This window comes from Aquila chrysaetos, chromosome 19, assembly GCF_900496995.4.
Source record: "Aquila chrysaetos chrysaetos chromosome 19, bAquChr1.4, whole genome shotgun sequence".
Classification (NCBI taxonomy): domain Eukaryota; kingdom Metazoa; phylum Chordata; class Aves; order Accipitriformes; family Accipitridae; genus Aquila; species Aquila chrysaetos.
The window spans coordinates 12,578,006-12,601,900 of record NC_044022.1 but is presented as its reverse complement, the minus strand read 5'-3'; the positions used below and the strand labels follow the sequence as shown (position 1 = coordinate 12,601,900).

General features: G+C 40.4%; 1 protein-coding gene across 4 annotated transcripts; it reads right to left on the bottom strand.

The window, feature by feature from the left end:
- Positions 1 to 3,893: 3,893 nt before the first annotated feature.
- DCUN1D5 (defective in cullin neddylation 1 domain containing 5) lies at positions 3,894 to 23,831 on the bottom strand. 4 transcript variants are annotated; one of them, XM_030042298.2, is made up of 9 exons: positions 22,059 to 22,463; positions 21,258 to 21,454; positions 19,207 to 19,298; positions 15,991 to 16,061; positions 15,514 to 15,605; positions 9,490 to 9,598; positions 9,292 to 9,396; positions 8,345 to 8,447; positions 3,894 to 7,588 (listed from the first exon to the last, which is right to left on the bottom strand). In XM_030042298.2, the coding sequence occupies exons 4-9, from the start codon at positions 16,030 to 16,032 to the stop codon at positions 7,533 to 7,535; spliced, it is 507 nt and encodes a 168-aa protein (XP_029898158.1). In that variant the 5' UTR covers positions 16,033 to 16,061; positions 19,207 to 19,298; positions 21,258 to 21,454; positions 22,059 to 22,463; the 3' UTR covers positions 3,894 to 7,532. The 4 variants fall into 4 exon arrangements, 3 of the variants coding, with proteins under 3 accessions (XP_029898158.1, XP_029898157.1, XP_040974333.1); XM_030042297.2 differs by lacking the exon at positions 21,258 to 21,454 and having other exon boundaries at positions 22,059 to 22,465; XM_041118399.1 differs by lacking the exons at positions 15,514 to 15,605; positions 21,258 to 21,454; positions 22,059 to 22,463 and having other exon boundaries at positions 19,207 to 20,402.
- Positions 23,832 to 23,895: the final 64 nt, after the last annotated feature.

Sequence of the window (23,895 nt, the reverse complement as noted above, 5' to 3'; positions counted from 1 at the left end):
ATCATCATTGGTGAACTCAAACTATGCTAACACCAATCAAATCTTTGAGGTAAAGAAGGCCAAAACATTCAAGAAATGTATAAACTAAGTAATAAATGGGAATGAGGTCATTTTCTCTCTTGCATTGGTAACTTTAATACTAGAAAACAAGTTCTTGGTTTAATTACATTTTTAAAGAATAATGACCAACTATAGATGATGTACTTAAATGGAAAAATATTTAATATTATGACTGCAGGAATGTTCCAGTTAAAACACAAGCACTATGCAAAGTGTAAGAAGAGTATTTATTTGTAGGACAGTAATATCACTAGGTTGGGAGAAAAGTGTTATTAACAACACAGTACCTAGTACAATGAAACTGAAGCCTTACAAGCTAGCACACTAGCTGCCTCCCCAACTCTGAAATTAATAGAAAAATAATATTCATTCTGTTATTAAACAAGGACTATGAACATGTTCCCTGATGAATGGTGATCCTTTAGGAAATCAAAATGAGCATCAAAAAATAAAATAGCAAATGAAACTGTGTTTTGAACCTTATTTACTGCTTACAAATAGCTATTGACACTTAAGATGCTTCCCCATGACTTCAGAAACCAGTGATTTTCCATTGAGCTATGCATCATACTCACTATGTCACAAAAATACATGAAGAAGCTCCACAAACTATAACACCCTACATCATTAAAGTCATAAGCATTTCATTTAAGAATTATACATTGCAATGAACTTCAGTACAGCATATACTCAGTTGTACAGCATAGGCACAGCAATATCCTTGTGTGATTTAATATACAAACTAAAATCACAGTTCCATAAACAATTAAAAAAAAAAAAAAAGTCAGAAACACTGGCAAAGGGTAAGCCTTGGCACATAAATATCCTGGTGGTTCACTCAAGTGTCAGTAGTAATTACTGTCTTCCCATGAACATTGTTCAGTTTGGCATCTCCAATTCCATGAGGACATTTTTCCACAGTAGAGTATTCATTCTGTAAGCCAACAGTCACCATAGCAGGGGAAAAAAAAACCCCAAAACAAACCAAAGAAACCCCAACCCAACAACAACAATAAAACTACCCCAAACAAAACCCTAAACATATAATGAAAGTCAATAGGTCTTGAATAAACCTACTGAAGATTCAGGAAGGGAACAGCATTTCACTATCAAAACTTCAAACTGGCTCCTAGGACAGAACCATTCAACTGGTTCATTCAAATGGGAAAACCACCATTGAGGGAGATTTGCATAGGACAGAAAGGTGACCAGCCACCTCCACGTCCCCAAAAATGTACATATTCTATAGGAAAGCTGAGGAGAACTGAAGCTCCTTTCTAATTCTCCTTTCACCTTCAAACTCTTTCTGGGCAGTTTCCACCAGGTTGAACACAGGATGGGAAACATTTATGTATTTATTTTTATATATAAAAATGTGTGTGCATGTATACAGACTACAAGTTTGAAATAGGGACAGAACACTCCCCTGGTTAAACAAATAAGCATGGAAATAAAGGGAGAAATGGTAGGATATGACTGTATTTTATTTTCAGATACATCTCCTATTCTTTCCCGTGTGCCATGAATATTTCTGTTTCACATCATGGCAAAATCAGTGTCACGACCCATGCCCAGCCCTTGGAACTCCAATACTAGTCTTTACTTTGAATTACTACTCAGCCCTGATGCAAAAATCAAACACACAAGGGAATAAACTGTTTTCTTTGTTTTGTAGATTCAGGCAAGTAGAACCAATATCTCTATCTACTACACAAAAGCATAACTCAGAAGCAAGTGCCAGGTATGCAGAGGACCTACTTCTTTTATAACTAATGTTCCTCCTCCTATTGTTGCTGTAATCTGCAAAAAATTCAAGTAATTACGTTTCTCATGGATTAATAATGATTTACCTCAGATGTGTTCTGAATCATTCATTCAGGTGTCCTGACTAACATTTTTTCCATGTTCAAACTGAAGTATGTTGAGCAGCTAGATGAGGATGTAATATTAGCTAGTGAAGTCTATCATATTTCTTTCTAAGTTTTAATCGGAGAGGCGTTACATCATAGGATATTATCTCCTCTTTCATTAGAAAAACTGATTTAGAGTTAACTGCTTTTGAATGCAAAAAATAATTTCACATTAAGCCATAATAGTTAGCAGGCTACAGGTCACATCTACGATTTCATTTTATTGTAACTTAAATTACAATAGGCACAGTAAACCTTCCTGAAATATTCTAATATTTAACAAATTATAAAGAATGACTGCAGTGCTATTATCAGAAAAAATTTAAACTAGCTGGCAATACTATGTTTTAGCACTTTAATTCATTATCATAAAGTGAATGGTGAAAATAAATTAAGTCATTCTGAAAATAATAAGGAAAAAACTAAGTTGTATATTAGCTAGAATTTAAATCAGCCAAAAATACCTTTAAATTATTTTACAATCAGCACTAATTCACTACTGAGCTGACAAAAATACATACATGAACAAAACCCCTGAAACATGGAGTGATTTTTTTCTTTAATTGTTAAAACTAGGGAAGAAATTTAATTCAAGCAGCTGAAAAATTTTATGTGTTTAAAGCATCTTTATCAATAGGCACAGTTTCTAGAGGAACAGGACACAACCATAACATTTTAATAACTTGAAGTAGTAAGTCATTCAACAGGAATATGTTAGAACCAACTTGGATTAAGAAATCGTATTTGGCTCATTAAGATAAAAACCTGTCCGCTGTAAGGCCTATAAAACAGACAAATTCAGTAACTTGCATCTTCTGTCATTGGTCAGTTACTATTCAGGGGGCAAAAAAGCTAAGGAGATCCCAACATATAGGGAATGCCATATTCTGTTTAGCTAAGATAAAAACAGGAGCAAGATTAAAGTTTAGAGTCTGGATGAAGTGATATACAAATCTGAGAAACTAATTTAATTTTGTTGACAAGCCTGGCAGTGGTTTTAAACTAAAAAAAATTAAGATAACACTAGGCAACATCATGTTGCGGTACACATTCAGTCTTTAATATGCCTATGTAACACTACAGTGTCCTTTCCCACAGCTACAGAAAGAAATACAGAACAATAATACAGAAGACAAGGATAAAGAGAAGCAACAGAACTGTTGCCATCGCTTGTAGATACAGATATGAGATGCCTGGTTTGCATACCTCTAAGCATCCTACTGACTCAGGAAGGCATCGGGAACTTCATTATCACAAGAAGATAAAGTGGAATGGTGGAGACAACAAACGGGCATTGCCTTAGGTCTGAGAGAGACTGATGATCTTTGGGAGAGAAGACTGTCCTCAGGCAGGTATGGCATCGGACCTCAACAACTAGAAACTGTCAAGAGTGGAACAAGCTGTATCTGCAAGGAAAACAGTGTCACTAACTCAAACATATGATGGGATGCTGGCTTTGCTTCTGTAAGAGGCTCTGGAAGACCCTATGGAAGAGTATACTAGAAAACACCAAATCCTTTCCTAAAAGCAGACAAGTGACCCAAGAGATATGCTGGAGGGGGCAGGGGAGTGGCCAGGGAAGAGAGAAAAGCTCATTCTCCTTTCATTCACATGCATTGCAACAGGTTGTTGGAACAGTGTTCATCCAATGAATAATTCCTGACAGTTAATTAGCAGGACCATTACGTTCTATCAGCACCTAATAATATGGAATACAATCAAGAACGGTGTTCACTGTTGCTCCCAGTTGCGATCAAGTTCTATTTTCTATATGTGCACACAGGAGCCAAGAAATTATTCAGTAAGGTTCAGTTAGAAGAAATTAAACTGATCCATCTTGCTGGAATTAAGTCTCTCAGTGACTTTAAGAACAGTTATACATGCACAAAAGAAAAAACTAAAAGAGGCAGCATGACAAAAAAATTAGTTTTCTGCCCTATTACATACCATTTTATTCATGATACTTAACAAAGCTAAACCTGTACAAGTTTGTACATAACGCATTGAAAGAACTGTTCACTAGTTTATAAAATGAACAAGACATCAGAAACATTAAACTTATGATCCCTTTTGCGATTTTTGTGCAGTCAGTATCAATATATCAGCTCAAAGCTTTTGAGAGATGAAAAAACCTTAACAATGGAAATACAGACCACAGTGCCCCCTCTCGGGCCACCTGTGAGCAGTCCCAAGCTTGTATCCTCAGTAATCTCAATTGCAAAATTCAAATTCCGCTATATAGAAATGTGAAATTACAGCCATTAGTAAAGAATTAGACGTTTAAACAGTAAAGATAAATTGGATCAAAACTACATATACAGTTAAAGACATAGGTAAACATACATGACTGTTTAATTCAAGATCACATTTTTACATAGGAGAAATATTACATTCCAAACTACCAATATGGCTTTTTCCATGAACAGGTGGGCGTTTTCAGATTTAAAACCCAAAACTGTTAGTTGTCTAAGAAAACTAGAAAAAACCCAGTTATGTTAGGAAGAATTAATATCAAGAAATGAAAGTGAGATTAAAGTGAAGTTTCTAACATCAAGATAGACACCACTATGATTTAGTTTTGGAAGACATTTCACCTTTGATTTTATTATTTGCTGTAACTGTGGCAGCATATTTCAACTGTGAACTTTCATCTTAGAATACGGAAAAAGCAGGTATCACTTTCTTTTAATTCAATAGACTGAAGTGCACCTGAGCAAAGCAAAATTAAAGTCCAAGGACTACAGAAAGCATTTAGCTGAACTCAGTTTTGGCTTGTGGACATGCACAAAATTAAAAAAATAAAATAAATAAACAGCTTTTGGCACTTATCCACAGTAAGCTGTAAGGTGATCTAATAAAAGACAGCTAATAAAAGTGATCAGCTCACAATGAAACTGTACAAGCCATTAGTTCACATTTAAACAATAAATCTGATTGCAGCTTTTAGCACAAAACCCCATAACTTAAAATCCTATTTTATTCAAATTTGAAAAACTATATTGATTTTAAGTAGTTTAAATACATTCATTCCCAGTCAAAGTTTTACAGTAACTGATGATTTGCAATCACGCACACAACCAAGTTATAAATCCCTGAAACATGGATTTATTATAGGAATACTGATAAAACCTTAACAGAGATACAAATGATACATCACATAGCGTCTTACACGTTAACGGTAAGTACTTGACCACCTTGGATTGGTAGATGCATCATTCCTACTGTTAAACTCTAATACCATCCTCTAGGACCAACTGGTTTAAATTGAATTCACAACAGTTTGCAGTTACCTAAAAAAAGATTTTTTTTTTTTTTTTAAATCATACTGTAAAATATTCATCTTCTAACAGGTATTTCAAAACTTCTGGAAAGATAATTTCCCAGTTATAATGGGGACTAAACATACTAAGCAAGGAGAGTTATTTTAGTGAATTTGAGAAAGTAATTTCAGAATCAGTACCCCCGCACAGATTTAGTATACAGCAGTACTTCCCCTGACCTAAGTTAATTGGTGCATGTTTATCTGTGCATCTTAGGACCTTACTCTACCAGTACATCTTGGGACTCTTGAAGTTAATCTCATTCTGGCACTAACTTTCTGTGGGGTAGGGCAATCTCCAAATGAAAGGCACTCTGTTATGAGTGAAATCAGAATTATCAGTAATACAAATGGACAACTTGCAACATATTGAAGAGAACTGCTGAAGACTACATGAGGCCTAAAATTAAGTACTTAAAAAAGGTGGAATAACAGAACAGCTGTAGCGCATGTGTTCGCATGCACGCATACACTAGCCACTGTACAAGCAGAGATCTTCCAAGTATCTCAACTGTTTGGGTTTTTTTTTTTGTTTGTCCCCCCCCCCCCCCCCCCCCCCCAAATGCTTTTTTTCACTTGGGCAGAACCAAGCTTCTAAGGTTCAACTGCACTATCAGGTGACTTGTAGAACAGCCCACGGACCACCACTGCATTGCTTCCTGCAGCCCACAGCAAGCAGTTCTGAAGAGTAAGTTGCAAGAGTGGTCCTCTAGTAGAACAAGAGCACAGGCACACACTACTAGTTTGTCCCACTTCTCATTTCTCCTCACACCTTGTCTTTTTTTTTTTCCCCTCCTTGTGAGAAAGAAAAAAAAAAAAAAAAAAAGATTCATCTTGGGAATAAAGCTTTCCTTAAGGACAGGAAAACTGATGCTTGTTAGTCTGAATAAGGGATGTGCAAAACAGAAGTCATTTCCCTGAGGCAAAGATCTTCAAGTCATGCCTAGCTTACATTGTCTATTCTTATTTCAAGCGGTTGAAGTATTTGGCACAATGAGGCCTCGATCACTGACTGAGTCTCATGGCATTATCACAGTCTACATAACGTATTTATATAATAAAGTAGAAGTTACAAATGCTTCATTCTCTCATTCTGCTCTGGTTTCTCACATTTACTCATTAAAATCCCTTTCCTTCTCAAGGGTGGCATTGGGCCTCCTGGGCAGGAAGGTACAATGACAAGCTTCTACTGTATTTAAAGGTTGCCACGAATACTGAACGCCTAGCAGGGCAAATCACAGTAGTTATTGGATTCAATAGATGGAGTAACAGGGTAAAAATTAATAGCCTGTTATATACAGGTCAAAGGTATGTGACTTAATAGTCTCTTCTTGACTTACATTATGAAAAGCATCCAGGGAGATAAAAAAAAGGTCATGCTGTGAATGCTTCCAGTCTAAAACATGTAAGAAGCAAAGCTTGAAACCAAGTCTTTCCAGCTTTCCCTTTTAAAATATAAATTGCACTTTTTATACAAAGCAATCCAAAGACTAAGTTGTAGTAGAAATTTGAAGCTGCCTTACTGTACCAAAGAGTATCTGTGTTCACCATTTGAAGTACAGGCAACTAGTTTTCAGCCATTCTGCATACAGAGCCATATGCTCTACATTTTTCTGCTTTAAAAGGGCCTGCCATTAAATGCCATGCCACTGGGTGGATACTGAACAAAAAAGAAAAAAGAAAAAAAATTAGAGTTTAAGGCCTTTATCTCCACAAGGAGCTGAAAACTGTGGCGCAACCCATGACCAATAATTAATAAACAAATTAGCACACTCCCACCCAGGGCTCCAAAAATCAGTCATTCTTTCTAATGTTTGTCACACAAGACAATCATACCATCAGCAAGCAACAGTGCCAGTTAAGCGTTTTTAAGGTCTTCAAAAATTCATAGCAAAGGGCACTTCTGAGAAAGATAATCTTAAAGATTTGGTTTTAAAAATAGACACCACACTCACATTCAAGGGACATTCTTCACTTTTAGGCCTTTATCACAAATCTGAATCTTTATTGTTCTGAAATAAATGCTATAAACATAAGACTCAAAACAAGAACTCCAACTTTCAGTCTCAGAAGAGGTGTGGTTCAATGCCCATATCACGTATAACAAGAAAATTTCCTTAAAAAAGGAAAAAAAATTACTGTAAAGTCTTTCTTAAGAATGAAAATGCAATCCTTTGTTTTTCTCATTAGTTTGTGTACAGGCGGGCACCAAAAAAACTTTTGCATTTTCTTTTGAATTCTTGCTATGACGCTTGACGAACTTTTTGCCATTCAACAAATTCATCCAGAAGTACAGGCCCTGCAAATGGATGAAACTTGGAGTTATATTTGCCAATGTCTTTCAAACATCTTCTTGTAAAGTATGAAGGTTAAAACTACTGGTCTAGGTAACATCCATGTCAATCCTATGGTCAAATACTTATTAAGACTCAAAGATTATGACAATAATTTCAATCCAAAGGTGGCAAAAAGTGCACAAATAACACTACACGGAACTATGGAAAAACATGTTCCTGACATCTGACAGTTGCACTGAACTGAATGGAAAGCATAAAAATGAGGTTGTATTGTAAATCAGCACAACTAATTTCTTCCTAGAGCTTTCAAAATTGCACATAATTAGAACACAGACCAAAATGGGATGCCTAATGCCATCATAGTATGACTGACTATCAGCCAGGTGTAGACTTCAGCCCCAAGTACCAGCAGCTAGGCTACTTCACAGTTAAACTAGAGTTTTTTATATATTAGTACAAAATGAGAGTTTGCTCTTTATAATTCTATTTGCAAGTCTATAGTTTCATGTAGCAAGCAGCTTCACTAGATCCTCAACTGAATATAAGTTGGCTCAAGTACACGATCATACCCCTGACAAACTACTATGATTAATATCTACAGTTTGAAGATGGATGGTTATCAGGACAGTTTTTCTACGCATTGTTGGAGAAGAAATATTTTATAACTTACAATATTGTTTCCGTTACAGAAATTTGTTTTATGCGAATTGAAAATACTGATATAATAGTTGAATAAGCCAAATGTTATGAATACTTACATGCACCATCTTCATCATAGTTGCTAAGATCTGCATGGACAGTTCTGCTGAACTCTAGCACATTGTACCACTGATCCTTGTTCATAACTCTATACTTCGATTGCTAGGGAAAATAATTTCAGAACATTAAAGTGTCAAGTGACATTTGGTAACGCTGCATCTCATTTTATCTTCAATCAGTTCCTAACAAGTCATTTAATGGGTAACAACGGTTACTATTTCCTTGGTTTTCCATTTTCTAAAATACTACTTGTGTACATATTTCGTAGTACTGAAACTATATAAAATGGTTTCTTGAAGGATCAGAGCAAAATTGAAATACCAGGGAATCATGAAGTCACCACTCTTAAGCTTCAAAAACTGGTAAATTTTCATCTTGCCCTGAAGTGGGGAACACTTAGCTCAGATGTATTTTCAGAATGAATGATTAAAAAATAATCTTTTGTCCAGCGTACAATACCATATGATCATAAGGACATCTACTTTGCAACGTTAGTACTGATTTGAAGCCAAGGAGGAGTCTCAAGCCCACCATGCTCCACAAGCTACACATGTCCACATTATTGACTAAGTCACTTGCAGCTGAGCTGACCAAAATCTTCCAGAGACAGCCAGAGTTCAAGGTACCTACATACTGTATCTACACAAAGCAAACTTGAAATTCAGCACAGATGTACCACATGAAGAGACTGTTTTAATTTTAAATTTAACTTTATCGTCTAATTAAGATGGAATTTTAGTTGCCTTTGATAAAAGAACGGGGGGGGTGGGTACAGGGAGGGAGAAAATAATCTGTGACACATACATCACTGTTTCATAAGCACATCAAGCAAAGGAAGGGGAGCAATATGGATACATTCTTGAGCAAAACAACACAAACCCTGAAATCTTTCCACAGAACAGCCCAACTACTATGCCATCATTCAGAAAGTCAAGGAAACTTGTACCTCCAGGTATTGATAAAATACTGAAAACAGTGGCCAAGTTCTTCCAAGCAGAAGAGCTAACATGGATTTTGCAGTATCAATATCAAGACTTCGCTGGTCTTTATCCTAAGGTTGAATAAAGAAAGCACAAACCCCACTCAAGTACAAGCTTGTTGAATAATTAAAATAAGAACTTCTCTAACACTGCAGTGGTCTTACCCTTGCAAAATCAAAGGCATATCTGTAGATATTCTTAAAAGATGAAATGTCATTCAATTGTGACCGCAAGAAATCAAATTTACTCTGTAATTTTTCTGTACAGTCACACCTTAAAAGAAATAAAAACAAATTATGTTAGAAGTTCAAAACAAAACATTTGGACAATGAAAAAAAATGCCAGCAAACAAAAAATTAAAATCACCAAAATGCAATCATCAGTTGTACAGGATTAATACTATGAAAGTGACTTAAAGAACACCGAACATGCTCAACATCTGCAGCTTACTGAAATGATGGATGCCTGGCTTCTGTAAGCAAGTTTTAAAAAATATATTAGCAATATAATATAATACAAAGTCTCTGCTTTACTTCTCAAATAGTAGTCTTTTTATGCCATACTCTACAATTTATATTCACACCCAGCACAATCTTATCTTTCAATCACTATGGAAGGTTGGAGAAAACAGTATTCAGTGTGCATTAAGGTGGTAAAATCCAGCTGTAAATAAGGGCTTTATGTCATATCTCTTTGGAAAAAAACCAAACCCTGAACACACACTTCAAGACTACATATTTATGAGTGTCAGGATTGAGCAGCACTCTGCAAAACATACTAGTCTGCTCGTGTTTTATGACTGATAAACACAAGCTTTGATAAGCTTATCACCTGGATTAGACAGTAGCTATTCAACTGAAAACTTATAGGCTGCATGAGAATGTATAGGTCTGCTAGTTGACAGGATAACCCTTTGGCAAAAATAACTTATTGGCAGAAAAGAAGATCTCCACGTATTTTACTTGGCAAGAGCTTTTGTTTCCAAATAGAAAACAGGTTAGATTCACCAACAATGGCAGAGGAGAATGTAATTTACACATGCTAATCCTCCAGGAAAGACTCACTCAAAAGAACAGCTGTTATATTATATCACACTTTATTCTTATAAAATAATAGCTGCCAAGATTAAAAAAAAACAATAAACGCACCTTGCCCTGTATCCTGCGTGACAGAAGCAATACTTTCAGAAATACAGATACATAAATAAATACTTCATTTGGTAATGTCCCCCCCTTCTGGCAGCCTGCCTCTCAGAGAATACATTTGCATCTAACAGCTCCTTAGGGACTCGTCACCATAGCCCATAGCAAGCGCCCTTCGGGAGTACCGCAGCAGGTTGCTGAGATGCTGTACTGATGCCGCAGCCGATACTCCTGTTCCTCAGGTCTGCTAGTCTGTGTATGCATGTTTGTCTGTCTGTCCCTCTCGGGCTGCCACAACAAATTCCAGCTGATGGAGCCTTTTGTTATTTCTTGTCTCTAGCGGCATCTACCTAAAGCAGCACTGAGTCCCAGCCAAGATCAGTGCTAAAAAATAAAACTATTAGCTAATTAGGCTGCATATTCAGATGACAAGAACTAATATATTTTGCAATAAACCATGCATTAAGTTGAAAAGAAATCTTGTTAAAAAAAGCTTTGGTAAATTTAACAAAAAATTACTTTTTTTGTCTTCAGCCATCTAATTAGTTTATGTATTCTATCATTTCACCCTTAAAACAGTATTATACTATGCTACAAAGGCATCTCATTTTATGTTCATGTCTCTTCTTTCCATGTTCAAACTTTCATACTGCAATAATATTGTCCTCTACATTTGACGACATATCTACCTATTTAACACCTAACTAAGCGCTCATGTTGTTAGTGTACTAATGACATATATAAACTACTTGAAGTGGGTTTACCATATATTTTGTCAAATATAATTTGACTAACATTATTTACCATACCATGGATAAACAAAAAATTCAGTATGTTTAAATGACTTTAAAATATTTTGTTAAAATTGTTCAAATAATCATGAATTTAAGTACAAAGTAAAATGCCTGTTATTGTCTACTGTACTATTGGCTAGATGTATTTTAATACCGAAGTGATTCTCTTGAAAAAGGTGGTATGAAACTGTGCAATTATTAAGCCTCAAGACTCCTGAGCTATTGTCAACCTATTTAAAACAAAACAGTCAAATGGATCACACTCAAACAGACAGGGACCATCCTCTGAAGCCCAATGCAGGGACTGACCTCTGTTAAAGCCATTTAAGGCATTTCCACACCTGGCTATGGATTTTCTTCACACCAGTGAGGTAAGGAGCTGCCAAACTCCTCTTTTATAGAGATATAGCTGCTTGTATGGCTGCACCATAAACAAGATGGCTGAGGTCACCCATACTTAGAATAATCTTCCTATTTATTTTTTTAGTCAGAACAACCTTCTAGTTAGCACAAGTGAATTAACACCAAACTCCTCTACAGAGACTAGAAAAGGATGTGATTTCTTGAACTGCCTTTACTGAAAGATAGCATTAAATAAGGCTACCTCAAGATCAACAAAACTAGACATTAGCTTACTACCTTCTCTTCGCATCCCTATATCATATTTATAACAAAACTTAAATTAGCACCACAAAGCAGTCCTATTTTGATTTCTACTGAGGTAGAGAGTTCATTTGAGGCATAGCTAACATGGACAGAGTGATGATTCAATAAGTCCTACTCAGATATTCCAATGTTTCGTATTTCATGATTATTCGCACATGCTTGTCTTACTAAAAAGAAAAATTAGTGAGATGTATACAAACATTAAACCAAAAGCATTTCATGGTAGTATATAAAGTAGTTTGAAGGTCTTTCAATCTACAAAAGAGTTCCTCTGCCATCACCCAGCCCTCCAGATGGACAAAAGGAAATGATACCCATGTAGCCCATCTACTCTCTTCAAGCACTGAAACATCAAGGATCTTCTGAAATGTAGGTTCCATATTGTAACTGGAGCATACAGAGGTCCAAGGAAGTAATGGCTTAGGAGAACAAAGGGACATCTTTTCCGTGCCCTGACAATGCTATAGTTTCACTATGTCAATTGATTTACAGGTCTGGAGACCAGAAATTGTTTAGATTCCAGTATACACTGAATGCTATACTGGCACAAAGAAATTATTTACCCTATGCTTTGTGTTAGCCTCGCAAACGTTAACAGAACGAAAGGCAGTAACAAGCAAAAAGCTTTGTTGGAAAAGCAGCTGATATTAGGCTATCATCAAAACCAACCCAAATAAGTTGGTTTTACTAATAATTCTGCAAACAGCAAGAAGTTACAAACCTGGCTTTTTTTTCCTCTCTCTCTCTCATGTGGCTTCTCTTGTACCTAAAAATATGACATCATGACCCTATCTTTCCCTCAGTTGGAATCTAATTTGTCTCTCTGTCCTTTACCTGGCCACTCATTTTTAAAAGCTCAATTTTAATGTAAAATTTGGCTCAAATTCTAAGGTTTTAAAAAAAAAAAAATAGCCAGAGGGAAGTACTCCGACAATACAGCAGCTTACGTCTCACTTCCTTACACACAAAATTCCTTGTATTTACCTAGTTCAAACAATGACTTCTGTGGAGTTTAATAAAATCATGAATTGTAATCCTTTTTCCTTCACCTTCATTTCGTAACTAGGTTTTTTTTTTTTCTTTGTAGGTCTGCAAAGCCTACAATTGACAAATACCTGAGTATGCTTCTCCTTTAACTCAGATACCTAAAGTTAAATGCTCAACTCTAAGTTATTCACTCTCCAATGGCTTTAAAGCAAATGTAGATGAACAGTCACTTCCTGAAGGCTAGTCATTTCATCCTAAGGAGGTGTTTAAAATAGCTGATATAAATTGCCCAGCAGAGGTACTTGTTTCTCTATGCTGACTATGAAAAGAGCTTCAGGTGATTAATTTAGATTCAGGCACCCAGCTTTCAAATATATACACACACACACGGCAGAATTCACCCTACCAACATGACATACTACAAACCTCACTTTCACAGCTTAAGTTATTTAAGTCTCATAAGCTGCTACTTGGTGCTTGATCTACCTTAATTTTGACAGTGTATACCTTATCACACATTTATTTTTCTCCTCCTCTCTAAAGAACAAACTTCATCAGCGTATCATAAAACCACACACAAAAGAATGTCACTTCAAGATTCAGGCACCCAAACATTGGCATCTAACTGTAGATCAGATTTAGGTGTCTAAGATGTACGTGTTGCCATTCATAGAGGTCCAGCCAACCAAACTATAAGAGCAATTCAGGTGACCAGTTACTAGGTCTTAGGGCAAACTGAATACCTCCCCAGGCTCCACTACATTGACTAGATCTCCAAAGATTGCAGTAAGAGTTTAAGAAGTCCAGCTCTTGCATATAAACCACACATTTAGGTGTCTTACGATGGAGCTGAATTCCACCCAACCCTGCTCATGCAATTACCTTATGTGACATTTCACATATTTTGAAACAAGGATTCTGTAATAAAACTCTGACTTAGAAGACACTCTGGGCTTTTAGTGCATTTTAATGTAATTTCTTCATGCAAAAATTAAAAAAAAAAAAAAAAAAAAAAGCTGTGCAAGAATCTAATAATACTCTATTGCTTTAAGAGTGTAAAATCCTTCTCCTTCAAAACTTCTGTCAGATCTTTCAAGAGAAACTAGATTCCCCCATTCCAGATGGAATCTCATAATATGATCCTCCCTTCCCAGTAATCACAAACAGCACAAGTCTACAGATTTATATTCTCTTTTTAAGCCAACAAATCTTGAATTCCTTCACATGACTGCCACTGCTTGATCCAGCTGCTTAGTCTACAGCCTGCTATTAGAGCACACTCGGGGGAAGCAAAATGTACAGGTTAACTGGTTTAGGCTTAGGAAAGTGCTCCAACCACAAGTCTTTTTATGTAAAAATGCACAGCAGTACCGTATTTTCTGTCTTAAACACATTTAACCTACAGCATGACTAGCTCTGTTCTTAAAAGATCCAGAAGATTCCTAATCGCAGCAGATTATTAGAAATGAAATCTATAATATTGGCTCTGAAGACGTGCCTGGTTTCATACATCTTTGTGCTTGCATTCTGCTAGACTGGCTAACTCTTGAGAGCTCCCATTTGGGCATAAAAATTAAGTACTTCAGAGAAGTAACCAAATTACACCCATTCACTGCATCTAAAATTTATGCACCCGGAATTTAATCTCTGTCGTCCTGAATTTCAGGCAATTTAATCATTCCAGCTCTTACTAAATTTAAGAGCTTCTGACAGTCACAAAACAATCAAGGCATCTATTTGAAGCACGATCCCAAATCAGTAAGATTTGCACAAGAGAGTCAGGCCACAGTCACTTACTGGAGTCTCGAATAACCAGAGGGTATCTAACCAGTACAATTTCCCAAACCAATTCACAACTGATAAGGCAACTGTGCCAATTCCAAGGGTCAAATCAGCTCCTCTTTCCCACCATGCTGTAGCTGCAAGGGTAGCTCCCTGACATTTTTAATATTGAATGCAGTGTCATAACAAGTCACCCTTAAAACATTCATGTACCATAAGTAGTTTCATGAAGAACAAACAAACAAAAAGTGACAACTGAACTAAGCCTCACAAGAAGCTGATCAGTTTCATGGAAGAAAAAACCTCTTTGGGCAGAGCATTATCTCACCAAAGATTCTTACAAACAGAAGGAGTGAGAAGTTTATTTATAAATTGAAACTGTTACTTAACCTAAGCATTAAGCATGGCTTCTGACCTCCATCTTATAAATAACAGTAATAACCAAAATTATTATCAATGCAGTCCTCATCTATAAAGCTTAGAAATCAGTAAAAACTTTCTAGAATACTCGTGCTGAGGTATGCTTATGGCTATCTCCAGATCTACTTATCTGTGTCTACCAACTAGAATAATATTTTTTGTAAGAAAAAGAAGCCACCAAAACCTGGTTTATTAGAGTTAGACAAAACTTTATCATTTGCGTGAACTCATCAGATTCACAACTTTAAGAATAGCTATTTCCAGTTGTTGATCGAGACCAGACCTGAGTTTCTGTGTCTTACTGCCAATGCACAAGAAGCTGAGGGCAAGAATTATTAAGCTACTAGTACAAACATAAAATTAGAACATTCTGTTATATATGTAAAAAAGCTCTTACTGTAATGAGGTCATTCCTTTTAACCATTCTTCCTTGGTAAAAAATCCCATGCTTTCAGCCTCTAGTTTCCAGGCTAAAACTAACATAATAATCTAGGGGGGAAAAACAAGGGGAGAAAAAGGAGTTGGTATGTAAGAAAAGGCTGATTTCTAGATGTCCGAGAAGAAAACTCTAAGCATTCAAACATTCTAGCAATTGTTGTACATGCTTGCACTTCATATTTGTTACCATTTATTAATTCAGCTATGTGCAATCTTTCTCTTAATTTCGATTTCTGAAAATGAAATGTTACTATAATAAAACAATCACACACCAGCCACGCATAATTGATGTATTCAGCTGAAATATCTTACAACAGCTCCTAAAAGCAGGAAGATAAACAACCCTTTGCTTACTGAAGTCAAGAGTTTTACACAGAACTTAATCTTATCCAATACCCCCTTTTAAAGTGTTATTAGTATCGTGCAAGAAACCTACATTTTCAGGCTCAACACCGATGTCTTCACAGAACTTTTCCATTCCTTCGGGCCCCACGACTTCATCAGGACCTTCAAAACCGAAAAGAAACCGGACTGATATCTAAGTAACATTCACTGCTGGCAAGGGTTATACACAACAATAATTAAACTATAATGCATACAAGCTATCTTTAAAAACACTGAATTGCACTGTTAAGTAGCTTTTATGTTATAACCATTCTAACAACCGCAATGTGGGGATACGTATATTACATATAAAGTAACACTACTGAACTAAAAGCAAACTAAACCAGAACTTTCATTTTGTGCACTGCCTCCCCACAACAGCAGACAAGCTATTTTAGTTTGTGTATGCGAGTTTTCAAAAGACTCCACCGAGTTTCCCACTGACATAGCTCAACTCCAATAATTGTGGTGGTCAATTGTTTTTGAGACAACGTGGGTACTGCTACTCTGTGCTGAAGTTACTCTATGAATAATGTTCTTCAAAGAGTTATTTTATCAACAATAACAAAAATTAATTCTGCCTGAGCTACTATTACCAGATATTACTCTTTCAATGATGTTAACATTATGGGTTTGTACTAACACAGAAGAGGATGAATCTTCAAATAATGTAAGGTTAGTTTTATGATGCTGAGTAATATGAGGAGAGTGATAACAATAAATCAGGAAAACGCTAAGCATGTTAGCCATGTACAAAGCAGAAAAAGGTTTATGACTGCAGAGAAAATAACTTGATTAGGACCACAACAGTTAGTGTCATGCTGTCACTTTTCCATTTTAACACAAAGAAAACCTCTAAAAAGCAGCAAAAAAGCGTATTTAAAGAGCACATACAGACACACTCCACAACTCTTTGTTTCTGTGAATCTCTCTCTGGGTTCAGTTATTTCTGCTAAGCCTGCTCCAAAAATGACTCCTACTGGGTAACCAAATATTACTAGAAGGCCTGGTGATATGCTATTTTGATAAGTCTTGGATCATTAAGTTAACATTGTTTCAGTGAATATGAAACCATTGTATTGCGTTTGTGTGGCAAGGTTTTGGTAGCGGGGGGGTTACAGGGCTTCTGTGAGAAGCTGCTGGAAGCTTCCCCTATGTCTGACAGAGCCAATACCAGCCGGCTCTAAGACGGACCTGCCGCTGGCCAAGGCTGAGCCCGTCAGCGATAGTGGTAGCGACTCTGGGATAACAGATTTAAGAAGGGAAAAAAAGTTGCAGTGGGCACCGAAATGGCAGCTGGAGAAAAGAGTGAGAACATGTGAGATCAACAACCCTGCAGACCCCCAGGTCAGTGCAGAAGGAGGGGGAGGAGATGCTCCAGGCACCGGAGGAGAGATTCCCCCGCAGCCCGTGGGGAAGACCATGGTGAGGCAGGCTGTCCCCCTGCAGCCCAGGGAGGTCCACAGTGGAGCAGATCTCCACCTGCAGCCCGGGGAGGACCCCACGCCAGAGCAGGTGGATGCCCGAAGGAGTCTGTGACCCTGTGGGAAGCCTGCGCTGGAGCAGGCTCCTGGCAGGACCTGTGGCCCCGTAGAAAGAGGAGCCCACGCTGGAGCAGGTTTGCTGGCAGGACTTTTGACCCCACGGGGGACCCACACTGGAGCAGTCTGTAACTGAAGGACTGCAGCCCGGGGAAGGGACCCACGCGGAGCAGTTCGTGAAGAACTGCAGCCCATGGGAAGGACCCATGCTGGAGAAGTTCATGGAGGACTGTCTCCCGTGGGAGAACATAGAACGGCTACTTTTACAGGAAAATAAAATGCAATTGGCATTTAAGACCATGAACTCCTACCTCTTAAAAAATGTTGGAAAGAACATTTTGCCTAAGTAAGCAAGGCAAAACACTTCTATCTGGTTTTGAGAAGCTCTTACATAGAATGTGTTAAAAAAATTACAAGGTTAAGTTGCGAAGAGAAACACGTACAAGGCTTCACTAGTAATGACAAGTATAAACTTGAATCAGTGTTTTTGGCCCAGAAATCATATGTACAATTCCTATAGATATGTGTGTGTGTGTCTGTATGTAATTTTCTCTTTTAACAGAAACATTTAATCTCCTATGGTGTATAATTTCACTGGAATTCTATTTTATGCTAGAAACGTGGCATATTTTGATTACTGGTTAACTAACAAAGTATAACCTCCTACACTCAGTTCTTGACTCAATGACAAAAACAAAATTTACAGGCCTCAAAAAAAGTTAGAAGTATGTGCAAGTACATTTATCAGAAGAAAATTAATTAAGAATTATTATTTTCCTCAGAAGAAGACTCTCTACTCCAAAAGAGTATGCCTCAGACCTAAATTAGAAAGCAGATTACTAGAATCAGGAGTAGTTCATTGCTGTGGAAAGACTGCAAGGAAAGCAGCAGTTCTGATAAATATACTCAAACCAATTGCTGGCAGATAAATCATCAGCTCATTTCATACTGAGAACTAGACATTAATGAGTTTTAATCACCAACTAGTTACAATGGACTTCAAGTAGTTACTAGACAGGAAAAGAAATTAATAACAGTTTACAGATCCTGAATTTCTAACCATATAATTGGTAAATAAATGGCAGCAATAGCCTAATAAATTCTGCAAAATACACTGCATACTCACTGAAAGCAACTATTACTTGGATAACAATTCTGATTTATTTGAAATAGGCTACTTCTAACACTTCTGAATGAAACATTTGTTATTTACACTATCAAAAATGTTAGGACAGATTCTCAGGAAAAACAGTATAAGTATCTATTATTTTATTTCGTAAAACAGAAAACCAAGAGGCTTAAATCATGAACTTTTTAATTATCCTTCCAACTTGATTATAAACAAGATCTAGTTAGATAAATAAACTTCTATCTAAACTACCTCTCAGTGTCCTGACTTCTACTTGCCCATTTCAAATCAGGAAGTAGAATCATTCAGTATATCCCAGTTCAACACTGTACTGTCCAACATCAGTTATTTGATTTTAAAGAATGCCATGGTAAGTTAAAAAGCATAGAATAAAGAGGAAAAAGTCACAAAGAACAAATACTGAAAAGGCGATAGTAAAAGCTATACTAATTCAAGTGCATGTTATAAAGAAGCAAACATGGACCTATTTTTTATGTCTACATCAGCATAGTAAAAGCAAAATGCAAATAATAATTGATGTATTCATTTGCTTTAAACAAAACCATATAGTTTTAAATATTAATCCATTGCATATTACCTGCATATTCATAAAACCAAGCCAGGCACTTTTTGCTTGAAAAATGTTCCTCTCCACTTATTACTTTACCAGAGGCTTGTGATCTGCAATAGCTTATAGAAACACAAGGATGATAAGTGTTATTTTAATATCAGAAATGGGAAATAATTTAAAATTAAATTCCAAGTTGTTTATTATTAGTTCAAACTATTTAAACTGTTTCACAAAGTCAATATATGTCAACAATGAAGCTGAATTTGTTAAAGGGCAACTGTCTTCCCATTTCAACACTTGTTGGAACATAAAATTACCTTGAAATGCAGCCCTCTCATAGCTCAATTTATTGCAACTATTATGTTTTCTGAAATGCAAAAGTACTGTTATCTTGTAGACATTAAGCTGAAAAACCCACACACAGATGGTCAAAATATCACTACTCAGTAATTCAAATGCCTTATTATCTACATATATTTATATATACAGGCATTTAAAGTTAAGTCTCTAATAAGCAGCATGATCTTCAAGAGTGCTGAATATGCACAGATCCCATTTAGGTCAAGAGGAGCTGCAGAGTTTGACATATTTAAAAGTCAGGCTATTTATAGTTAAACATCCAAATTTGGGAAGAAAACTCAGTCAATTTGTTTACATTAAACATGTAACTAAATATATGTAAATTCTATAGATGTTTGGTACACATACCAGAATAGTAATACACAATCTATGGTAAGATTAAAAATGCTCAGCGCACACAGCTCCCCCCTCCCACATTGTCTTCATTATGCGACACACAACCCAGTTTGCCTAGGAAGTGACTTTTCATAATTTATCCTTCTTTAAAAGAATACATAGAATAACTAATTTCCTCCAGTAAGAATACTGACCACTTGAAAGCATCTTTAGTCAGCAAGGAGTTGCAGCACCTTGTATTTGAAAGGAGTGTACATTGACAAGTTACAGACTTTTAGAACAAGCTAAGATTATTTCTAAGAATGAGGTGAAAGTTAATCATATGAGAGGATTTAAAATTATTCAGCTCCTACACTGCAATTTTAAAATGAAAACATCAAGCAGGAAAAGAACAGTTCAGTTCTGAGAGGTGGTAAACAACTTTATCTCCCATGCATTGCTTTAAGCTTCACTGGAAAAGAAAGCAATGCTCTCCAAGATGAAGCCTTACGTGCTGAAAGCCAGAATTAAAGATGTACTACAGACAAACATTCATTAAACTGCCATTAAAAGCACAAGTCACCAGAAAGAGAGCCATACAGTATGCTAGTGCTTGTTGGTTTTATCCAGTTTAACATATATCCATTTGTAATCACTGGTTTTATTAAAGAATATTACCAATATATTGCTATATAAGAATGCTACATCAAAAATGCTCGTGTATCTAACATTTTGCGATCAGCTAGTATGAACTCTCATTTACATCATAGTTTTTGCGTAATGACAGCTAGCTTCCTGTAGAGTCTTTTTTTTTTTTTGTTAAGGAGCTTTCAAAAGATTTTTTTTAAAGTAAAAGAAATTAAAATCATAAAATTTTGGTCAGCAGTGTTCAAGAAAAATGAACTGAAACTGGAACAGATGCAGAGAAGAGCTATGATGAGCACGGAAGCTGAAAATCGGTATTACAAACCAGAAGAATGTAGCTTGTTTAATTTAACAAAATAGAGTACGAGAAAACACAGCGTTCACTCCAAATACAGTACCAGGCAGAACCATGAGGGAGGAGTGTTATATAAAGGATAATGCAGGTACAACAATGGTTATTAGTTAATAACTATGAATAAATTGAGACTGAAACTAAAAGATCATTAATGACCACAGACAGTGAGCTCTGGAACACTTATCCAGAATGAACAGTCATAACAAAATAAAAGCCTAGGTACTTGTAAGCTCAAGCTTGGTCAACCTATGAGAATGGCCATATGCCACAGTTTCTTGCAACAGCCATTCCTGTAGCATTGATTTCGTAAGTCCTTTGTATTCTTATGTCCTCAGGACGTTTGTCGTACTACTGGTTTACTGAGGTATGTAACAAGTTCTAATAGGTGACAGTAACTGCATGCCTTCTTCGGGAAGCCACACCGGAAGCTCCTGCTACACCATACTAATGGTTTATCATTCTAATGGTAATTTTCGGGTATCACGGCATAAGCGGTCTTTTTATGCTACTTAATGAACAAGATGCTTCAGACTCCTGTATTTATTAGAAAAACCTTTCCTGCTTTTGTTTTGGAGTGTGCTGACCTCTCCCTCCATTTCACTGCAAAAAAAACAAGAGACGATTTAACGTAGACACTCCTGAGTACCGGCAACCTTAAATCGAGGAGAGCTGTCTACCCCAGGCAAGAGGTTAGAATGAATACGGGGACCGCTGCTGGAATTGGCCCTACCGGTACAGCGAAAGGCAGAACCGGCCGGGAACGGGAGCGGTTCCGTAGCGTTTCTCCCCGGAGCGCGAACAAGCCAAACGCAGCCGCTGCAACCCGCACGACGAGGGCCCCGCAGCAGCACACCCCGCCGCCGGGACGTGCCCACCCGCGCCGCGCCAGGCGGCCAAACGCGGGCCCGCCGGCACGGCCGAGGCGCTGCGCGGAGCCTGCCGGGCCCCGCCACCGCCTCACCGCGCCCGCCGCCCCCCGGTGCGAAGCCCAGGCACCCCGGGCCCGGCGGCCGCCGCACAAAGGGATGCCGCAGCCCGGGGGCACGCGGTGCGGTGCGGAGCGGAGCGGTGCGGTGCGGAGCGGGGCCGCCGGCCCCCCCGCCCGCGGAGGAGCGGCCCACCCCCGCGGCCGCTCGCCCGGGACGTGACAGCCGGCAACAGCCGCCGCGGGCCCGCCCCGCCCCGCCCCGCCGCGAGACGGTACCTGCCGAGTTTACACTTTTTGAGGCCGGTGTCGTCTGCCGCCGCAGCCACCGACCCCGAGGACTTCCTCTTCTTCTTCACCGGCATCGTCCCGCCTCGGGGCGGGGGCCGCCCCGCTGCCGGGGCCCGCGGCCGAGGCCCCCCCCCCCCCGGGCTCACCGTCGCCCGGCCGCCGCCTCCCGAGACCGGCGCTGAGGAGACGAGAGGAGCCCCGTCCCGCCCTGCTCCTCCTCACCCCCGCCGGGCCCTGCCCCCCCCCCCCCCCCGCCCCGCTCCGCCGCGCGGGCAGGCCCCGCCGCCGCCCCGGTCCCAGAAGCGGGTATCGCGCCCGGGGCGGGAGCGGGGAACCGGGCGGTAGCGGCTGCTCAGGGAACGGCGAGCGACCCGGACACAGACACCGCTGAGCAGGAAGTGACAGCGGCGCCGGGGCGGGTACGCCGCCGGGGGCCCGCCTCCGAGTGGGAGGAGCTAAGCGCGAGCCCTTCCCGCCGTGAGTCGCCGCCCCGCCCTCGCCCGCCCTCGGCGTTGCCGGGCACGGCGGCAGCGGGCCGGGACAGCCCGCCGCCGGGCGGGTGGCCGTAAGGGCGGCTAACGGTGGCGGGAGCAGCGCGAGCACTAAGAATAGGGGATGCGTGGCCGTTACAGCGCGCGTTCACCGTAAAATAAAGCGGGGAGGCGTGAACCTTTCGGGCGGGAGCGCTGGAGGCTGCCGTGAGGCCGGGCCAGCGGTCGCGGGTAGGGGTCGGTAGCCGAGTGGAGGAGCAGCTGCTGGGGGCAGAAGAGATGGGGTTTTTCGGCGTGAAAACCGTCTTGGCTTGAGGAAGCGGCTGGAAGCGCTGGCAAGCACCGAAGGAAGAGCGGATAACCAAAACCCGCGCCGACTAGCGAAGCCGCTGGAAACCCCAAGCAGGCGCTGCCGGTGGCGGACCTGCCGCAGGCAGCAGCACCCGCCGGCCCGCCCGCCGGCTCCCGGCGCCGAGCACGAACGCGGTGGCTGTTTCTCGCCATTCACGTTTATTCTGCGGTGTTCGTTGTCGGTACCGCTACCGCACGCTCGCGGCTCATCCGCCGGCTGTCCGGCGCCGCCGGCCTCTGCCCCCGAAGCCCCGTCCAAGCTCCAGAGGCCGGGGGCTGCGGGGAGGGCGTCCCCGAGGCGGGACCGCGTTCCTCCGCGGCTGCCTGCTGCTGCTGGCCGGCGTCCGGAAGCCCTGAGCGCTCGCCCACCGCCTCCCGGGGCCGGGCCCGCACCGGGCTCCGCGTGGTGGTACCGAAGCAGCGCAAGCCCGGGGACCGGGGGTTCGTTAGCGGAAACGGATCGGTAACGGGCCGGGGGAGCGGGGAGGGAAGCACCGCGAGTAGCGCCGGTGCCCGTGACACCGTCATGCGGCTGATGGCAGGAGAGACGCCTCGAAGACTCCCAGAGGAAAGGCGTGCAGCAGGTCGGGACGCCGCCGGGGACGGCCGAGGCCCGGGCGGCCGCCGGACCGCCGGGCAGGGCCGGGGGCTGCCGCCTGTGCCGGCGGGAGGGGTGCTCCCCCCCTTCCTCACCACAGCCGGCTGCGGAGCGGCCTGCGGGGAGCGCGCGCCCCCAGGGCACCGCCCGGCACCGCCCCGCGGGGCGGAGCGTCGCCCCGCCCCGCCCGCCTCCCTCAGGCTGGCGTGCCTGCCGATTACCGAGCGCGTCGACCGCTGCCTTTCTCCCCGCCGGCGGCAGCGGCGCGGCGCTTGCCCGTCGCCACCCGGACCAAGCTCGCGAGCGCGCCGGGGCCGCCATTTTCAGTCACCATAGTGACGGGGCTTGGCAACGCGGGGACGCCGGGAGGCCTCGGGCCTCGCCC